The 8,505-nt window shown below is 32.7% G+C and overlaps 1 protein-coding gene across 2 annotated transcripts in view; it reads right to left on the reverse strand.

Moving 5' to 3' along the window:
* The window catches only part of LOC129909204 (cuticle protein 16.5-like), a 79,524-nt gene extending 71,813 nt beyond the window's left edge, over positions 1-7,711 (reverse strand). Inside the window, exons 1-2 of one of the 2 annotated variants that reach the window (XM_055986236.1) lie at positions 7,300-7,711; positions 6,835-7,225 (exon numbers count right to left, since the gene is read on the reverse strand). In XM_055986236.1, coding sequence (XP_055842211.1) covers positions 6,854-7,225; positions 7,300-7,395 — 468 coding nt within the window. In that variant the 5' untranslated portion in view covers positions 7,396-7,711 and the 3' untranslated portion in view covers positions 6,835-6,853. Of the gene's footprint in view, positions 1-6,834; positions 7,226-7,299 lie in introns of those variants that run through there. The other variant, XM_055986235.1, reaches the window with a different exon arrangement.
* Positions 7,712-8,505: the final 794 nt, after the last annotated feature.

The following is an 8,505-nucleotide window of genomic DNA, read 5'->3' on the forward strand; positions in this document are numbered from 1 at the left end:
TTTTTCGATATTTTATTTTTGGCTTATACTTGAATCATATAAATGCTTCTTTACAAAAAGTTTCGTTGAAATCGAATAAGCAGTTTCGGAGATAATCGGATTTGAAAAAAAGGGTTGTACCGTTAATAATGATTTTCAAAAAAAGTTTTTATTAAAAGATAGACCTTGTCTTGAAACTTATATTGGAATTTTTTAAACAAAATCGTTGAAGCCGTTTTTGAGATATTTCAATTTTACTAAAATCGGTATATGACAAGTACCGTTATTTTTGGTCCAAAAAATTAATTCCAAAAACCCCTCTGTAGAGTCGCCAAATAATGCTACATACCAAGTTTGACATCAATCGGTCCATCCGTTTAGGCTGTAGCTTCGTTTACAGACAGACAGACTGACAGACGAACAGACAGACGGACTTTCGGGACCCAATTTTTTGGCATTCTCTACCATCGTAATGTCATGGAAAAATGCTAGGTAAAATCTTTAAAAAATGTGTTTTTTTTTTTATTCAGTCAAAAATGAAAGCTTCTTTTGGAATTAAAAAAAATATTTTTTGTAGCATATCAGCAATAGAACGTTTTTTTCTTATTTATTTATGAATTTCTAGTAAAAGACCAAAATTAATTAAAATTTTTCAAAAAACACATTTTTGGACTTTTAAAAATATTTCAAACATTTTTTTTTTTTGAAAAACTATTTGATGAATTTTATCCAAATTTCGTTTTTAGGTGTTGAATAATATTTTCTTAAAAATGGCAACCAACTTTTTTTGTTTGAAAAATCTAAAAAAACGATTTTTGAATTTTTTTTTCTAAAAATTCCTCTTTATGCAAGAAATCAAATCGTATACTTGGTTTTGTATAAAAGATCATTTAAAACGGTATTTAATTAATTATTTTATAATTTTGCACACTACATAAAAAAGTCCTTAAAAATATCAAATTTTAAATTTTCCCTAAATTTGTTCATTAAAAAGCTTTAACATTAGAGTTAAAGCTTCGACTCCAGTCGTGTCTTTAAATCCATTTCTTAATAAAGTCCTTCAAGTAGTCATGACTCATGAAAAGTCGAAAACATTGCGAACCTTGTACCTATTCTTTGATTGAAGATGTTTATGGTAAGAACACAAAATTAATAAAAAATCTAATTAACTTAAGAAAATAAATGAAATAAACTTTTTTACTGTTCATAAAAAATATCCCATAAAAGGTCTAATTTAAAATCGGGACAAACGGTTTTAAAAAATTTTTAATGATCAACATTGAGTGACAAGGCTCCAAATCTAGTTAATATGAAAAAAAAGTGATATTAATAAAATCCAAATGCCTGCCATGAATTTTCTCACCAGATGTCATCTCACACCGAAGAACGCATAGAAACGAAAACAATATAATAAAGACTACACGTTCCTCTAAATTCCCAATCAAACATCACCAATACTCGAAAAAAAATTCAAATTCCAAAATAAAAAAAAACGAAACTCGTAAAACCAAATGACTCTGCCAGCCTCATCATCGTATATTGTCAGAAACGCTCAAGGCGAAATCAATAAACAACCTCCTCTAAGTGCTATTGGCAAAAAACAAAACAAAATAAAAAAAAAAAAACAGCGAAAAAAGATACCATCAACGTGTGAACAAATCTCAATTGAAAGTCTCTAGATTCACATCTAGGGCGCGTCAGAGCAACCAACGGAAGTCAGGACGTTTGTAACTATACACAGTAGATGCGGATGATGGGCCAAACTACCATGCAAAATGGATGAGGCATCCAAAAGTATTGGAGCAGGAGGTGTTGTATAGCCACAAACGCTTCGCTTCGAGTGTATTGAAAGAGATAACCTCCCCAAACTCCTCTTTTTTGAGCCTCACGCAGTCATAGCCGATAGCATAAGAACAAATAAATAAATTTAAATACCTCCTCAACACATCGACTCTCTCTGATGTCGATGTCGATGTGTATATAGATGGATGGATGGAGGATATCCTGTTGACATCCTTTTACTCATTCACAATTCAATCCACACCACACAATTCGCCGCACATCGATATCAAGTTGTATTGAATTTTAAGCTATCTTCATCGTCATCAAAGTCGTCCTCGTCGTCGTTGTCTTCGATACCGCTGATGCCGATGGCTGCGTGTTGTTGCGATGGTCTTGATGTCAGGACAGGGATAAGGATCTCTCACAGCCCTCGCAGAGCTCTGAAAGAAAAAGGCATCTCTCATCCTTTGACAGAATTCTGCAAAGATATTGTGTACGCCATTTTTTTTTTAAGTCTTTTTGTTTTTTGTTGGCTGTGGTTTTGAAGGAGCTGAAGAAGAAGAAGAAGAAGAACAATTTCAAAAGCAACCGTTTTTATGCTTAGAGTTGGATAAGTATTCCGCCATTAACCCAGTTACTCGTATTTCGGTTTATATTTATTTTGTTGGCACAGTGCGATGTTGGGTTGGAGAGGAAATACAAATAAAATATCGGGGAAATAGAATTTTTTTTTTCTTTCGTTCTTCTGTCATAATCCTACGGTTTTATTTTTCTCTCTGGGAAGTAGAAATCACAGAAATCAACAAGAGGAACCAAAAAAAAAAAAAGGTAGCACACGTTTTATCCTGGCTGGAAACTAGAACAGATTGCGGTTGGTAAGGTAGGTATTTTGTGTTTTTTGTTTCTTCTGAGATTTTATCTATCCTTGCTTCTCTAAGAAGATTTAAGTGGTTGGAAATCCCTTAATGTCAACTTCTATACTTTTCGTTGGGTTTCAAAGGCTCGACTGTAGCAATGGAAATTCACGTGGAAAAGCTGATAGCTGGCAGGGCTAAAAGGAAAGTGGTTTTTTCTTCTATATCCATCGAATCGGAGAAAAAGGGATAATTTTTAAAAATGCAATAGCTCGATTATGGTGGTTTGAACTTAAAGATGAAAGCAACATAATTCTTTGGGATTAAAATAGGCTCGAAAGGGCAATGATTGTAAAAGTTTTTTTTTTTTTGTTTTAAGATTGAATGGTTTTTTGTAAACAAAATGTCAATTTTTCATTTCAAGGTGATTTTATTTTTTTTTTAGATTTTATGATGAAATTCTATTAAAGCATTGGAAAAACTGATATTATCAAGCTTTGTAAGGATGTGAGTCATGACTCATGATACTTTATACGCCGACATAGTAGTTCAGTAGTTCAATTTTACAAAGTGAAAAAAATAATGAAAATTATTTTTATTTTTAAGCGGAGTGATTGAATATATAAAAAGTTATTAACTTTTTAATTGAATTAAGTTCAATTTTACTTTATTACGAGTATCGGTATAAGCGGTAGTTAATTCTACGGTTTGAAATGGATTTGTAAATTTTTTCGTATTTTCGTTGCCATAAGCGGCCTTGAAATCGATAGAGGATTCTGTGTATCGGTTAGATCTTAACCGAAATCATTTTTATCCAAGTCTATAAGATTGCTGAAAACAACAAGAGTTTTTTTTTAAAGTTTTACAAAAAAGCGAACAAAATTTTGGCATACTGGAAGAAAAAGCCAATTTGTGATGCGAAATGCTTGCAAAGAGATGAAATTTGGCGATTTTTTTTTTATTTTTGGATGAAAAAAAATTTGTATGCATCAGAAAGATATTAGGTATACCTCTCAATTTTTTTGAGTTTTTGTATGTCTTTCATTAATTACGAGTATTGTTGAAAATATTTGCGGAAAGAAGGACATTTTAAGGACAATGGTTATTGGTTACTGGTATCAAAAACTTATTAATTATATTTATTATGGAATACACTTCTGTAGAAATTAGTTTTGCCATTACAATAATTGGTCCAGTAAATGTGTTGAATTTGGGTTGCGGTCGAAATTCTGTATGTTGCCAAATTCTGTATTTAAAATACTGTATGTCAAAATTCTGTATGTGCAAAATGCTGTACGAGCAAAATTCTGTACAGCAAAATTCTGGTTAGTCAAAATACTGTATTTCAAAATTCTTCACATCAAAATTCTGTATATCAAAATTCTGCAAAAATGCTGTAGGTAAAAAATATCGTTTTGATAACACGGTGTAACACTCAAAATATACGCGGGCGGAGACCTATCAGGTTTTGTAGAGCTAGTCGCACTGATTACGAAACGGTATTTTAAACCCCCAAAATCTGGAGTTACGGGCAAAAAACGGTTTTTTGGACCTTCGCCCATTGAAAAATTCTAGCTTCGTCAATTTTTTACCCATTTTCGATTTTTTTAAAGTTTCTGATAGAAGATAAATATAAATATACCTTTTCAACAATGTATAAAACATGTAACTGGGTTAAACCACTTAGAATTTATAAGCTGTCAAAGTTCAAAAATTACATTTTTTTCGTCATTTGCCCAACTTTGGCATCAATTTAAAGTATATGTTTTCAAAACAACATGCTATTTAAAAAATATATTCTAAAACTATATCTATTTCCCAATCAAGCGAGGTATTTTTTATGAAAATCACTTCAAAATTGGCTTAGAAACAAATTTTTTTTCGATTTCAACCCAGATACAGAAATTCGAACTTTTAGGTATAGAACAAAAATGTTGTTTCGGCACGTAGTAGGATAACTTGGGCGCCAGGATTTGATAACGGAGCTCAATACAAACATTTTTTTTCTTTGGGAGGGGGGTCTATCTCTCCCCGTTTAGGTGGGAGGGGCATTTTTCTAAAAAAAAATTATCAAAATAAAAAAAAATTACACTAATAAATAATACCATTTCCGAAAGGCAAAATTGTATATTTGATTCTTATTTTTAAATCAACATATTTTAACCAATAGTTTTTGAAATAATCGATTTCAAAATTAAAAATAGGCGAAAAAAAATTTTTAAAACTCATTTTATACTATTTTTGTCCAGACTGTGAATTTTAGTAAACAAAAATTACTCACACAGAAAACTGCCTCAATTGATTCCTAATCGAACAATTTGATATTCTGTATTGGCCCTGGCCCTCATCTCTATCTAATAACTTACTTAAAAAGTTATTCCAAGAAGTAACAACACTTGTTCTTTAAGTAACGTTTTACAAATTATAGCGATTTGTTTCTTCATTTTTACAACTCCATTATTGATATAGCCAAAGCTCCTAAAAACCTAATTCACACAAATTCTTGCCAAAAAAAAAAATGTCTAAATTAACTCCATGCTGTTTTTTATTATTCTTTAATGAAAAAAAAAATCCTCTAAAAAAAATACACTTTTTTCCAGCGACTACAAGAAAAAAATAACTATCCTCCTTCTTCCAAAAACCACACACATACAAAAATACAAGAAAAAGTCAATTTCGTATTCCATTCACATTTTCTGCATTCAATTCAATATTTCACTGTCCAACTGTGTTCTTTTCTTATTGAGGAGTGATCTCTGTCATCCGGACCGATTTTCAGAAAATTCAGCAATTTTCCGCAGCTTAATTTTATTGGTTCTTCATTCCACCCTCCTCTATTGTGAAGTTGAGTTCTTTGCCAATGACTTGGAAAATAAAAAGACTAAGAGGAGTAGGTATATCTTGTTTGAAGATGAAGAAAGCCAAAAGCGTTTCTAATTGAATATCCCACTTCTGATTTTCGATTTTTTTTAAATTCCAATGTGTAGACATACAAATGTTTGTTCAAACAAGACTGAGAGTGGAGTTATTTAAAATCTTTAAAAAAGGGTTCCCACTTTCCCACACTCATAAAATCCCAAAAGTTCTCAAGTTCTCCTTTTAATGATGGGTATGTGTTTATATAAATTAAGGTAAGGTCACATGTGACAAGTCCCTCGCATCCATTCGAAAGAAAGTTTTAGAATATCTAATGCAAAGGGACCTAAATACATTAAAGAGGTTAACGTTTCTCGAGGACGAACTCTATTTATGTTTATTAAAAGAAATCCCCGATGTCAACTTCTAGCACACTATTTTCTGCTGCTTCTTCTTTTACTTATATGTAGTTTGTGTAAACCCCAAAAAACCCAAACCCACTTTAAGCTTCCTTAGGAAAATTAAATTAAGTATCTATATGAAGAGTCCGAAGGAGGAGGAGGAGAAGAAGAAAAGATGACTCGCAGAGAAAAGAGGATATGTTCAGGACTCGAGAATGACTTATCTGGATTATTTATGTTTTGCAGTGGCTCTGCCAGGATATGAGAGTCATGAAAAATATGAAATTTATGCTGCTACTATACCCGAGCAATTTATTATTTCGGCCTTAGCTCCGGATGGCTATAAAAAGAATTTCAAAGCAGCAGCAATCTTCCGCATCATGTCCTTGCTCCTTATGCGAGTCAAGGAGCTTGTATATAGTTTTGTTTGGTTTTTTTCTGTAATTTTTTTTTTGTTAATTTTTTTTTTGAGGGAGGAAACATATTTTTGGTGCGATAATGTGTGTCATGGTATTTAATTACTTTCCAACGACCGACGCGACATTTGGATTTATCCTTGGGAGTGAGAGATGCATTATGTGGCGAAAAATTGTTATGAGACTGCCAGCTGCTGTTGCATTACCGAAAACTGGTGCGAGGCATAGTAATTGCTTTGGGAATAAATAGCTTCTCCGCGAGTAAACCCAAAAAAAAAAGGACTCTTGGGTAATTCCCGTTTACAGAATATTGGAGGCTTTCCATTTAAATTTTAAGCCTTTTCGACTCATTTTTTCAACCATTATTATCTTCTGAAGATGAATTTACTACGTAAGCGCCAGTAAAATAGACTTTTAACTGAAATGTGGTGTTTATTTGTTTGTTTGCAGCCTGTAACAAGGTTTGGTAGCACTTATTTAGAAGAAAACTTTAAAAAAAAAAACATAAATTTTGTTCGAATCAATCACATTCATTTATTTCCGTTATCAATTTTTTTTTTTCTTCTTACAACAGAAGAGGAGCTGAGGCATAGCTCAGAGGAGACGCATATCCGTATGAAGCAGCATATCCTAGAGAAGCAGCAGCCAAAGGTGCGGAGTATGCGAATGGGGAAGCATATGGTGAAGCAACGTATTTAGCAGCCAATGGTGCAGCAGCCAAAGGAAGTGGTGCAGCAACATATTTGGCAACTGGAGCAGCAAAAACAGGTGCAGTTGCAATTCCATTGTAATTCCTGGCGATCACTTGGCTACTGGTGGCAGTAACAACTCCTGGAGCGGCAGCAACCAATGGAGCGGAGTAGGCAAGTGGTGCATGAAGAAGTCCTGGTGCTGGCTTTGCAACTGCGCAAGCGATGACAGCAAAGATGACAACGGTCTAGAAAAAAAATTACCTATCCAATTTTACAAAATATAGATTTTTAGAAAAGTTGTGAAGCTTTTATAACTTACGTATTTGAACATGTTGGTTAATTTTGAGTTTTTTTTTCGGACTGAAATGATCCAAGAGAAGGTTAAGAGTGGTATGATTTCATTGCTCCAGTTCATATCAATTTATAGGTCTTGACTTTTTTTTTACTTTTTCAATACTCGTCATTAATCATTGTCATTGGAACAAACAGTAGTTGGTTAGTGAGCACCAACGAAGCTTATTAGAAATTCAAAACGTGCATCTTCTACGGGTAACATTTAACGGCCGCCTCGTAAACGTTAAGAAATGTTGGTTTTGATATGCATTGGTAGTACTCAAATTCCGTAACGTCTGATCTTGACCTTTCGTTGCAAATATTTTGGGGAATGTTTGGACGTATTGCGTACTGGTGGCGATATCATGTTTTAATTGACCGTCAATAATTTTTTTTTTTGTTTTTTTTTTTTCAGAAAAATGATCTTTTTTTTTATGATAGATTTAAAATCTAGAGAATAGTTGCTAGACGTTATTTAAGTTTTACTATCTTGGCCATTTGCCTCGCGAAGGTGTTAACAAAATTTTGGAAATCCTAGTATAGCCAGAATGATTGTTTTGCTAGGATAATGGGAAAAATACAACTTTCATCGGATTACAGTCAGATAAGAATTTTAGAGTAGTCGCGTTTTAGCTCTTGAATTTGATTTATAAGATTTATTTTCAGCGAAAACGGTTAAAAGTTGACCTATTTCATTTTTTTTTTTTTTTTTTTGTAGGAATCTGAACCATTGAGAGATATTTTAAAAAATAAAAAAGGAATCTCAACCGATAACCTTCCTCTTTTTTACTTGCGATATAGGTACTATAGGGCAAGTTTAGGATTCGTAAAAATAATCGAACTCGAGATAACAATTTTACATGACATTACGATGATGGAGAATGCCAAAAAAGTGGGTCCGGCAATTCTGTCTGTCTGTCTGTCTGTCTGTAAGAACCTCGAGCTACAGCCTAAACTACTGAAGCGATTTTGTTCAAACTTGGTAGTTAGCAGTTTTTAGTGATTCCCTAGAGGGGAAATTGAAATTTTTTTTTTATGATCAAAACTAACGGTACCTGCCATATAACGGAAATAGAAAAGTTAATTTTTTTCAAAAATGGCTCTAACGATTTTGATTAAAATTTTTATGTGTGGTATTACACATAAAAGCCAACTTTTGAAATAAAAAAAAATATTTTTTGTACCGTTATTA

This window comes from Episyrphus balteatus, chromosome 2 (genome assembly GCF_945859705.1).
Source record: "Episyrphus balteatus chromosome 2, idEpiBalt1.1, whole genome shotgun sequence".
Classification (NCBI taxonomy): domain Eukaryota; kingdom Metazoa; phylum Arthropoda; class Insecta; order Diptera; family Syrphidae; genus Episyrphus; species Episyrphus balteatus.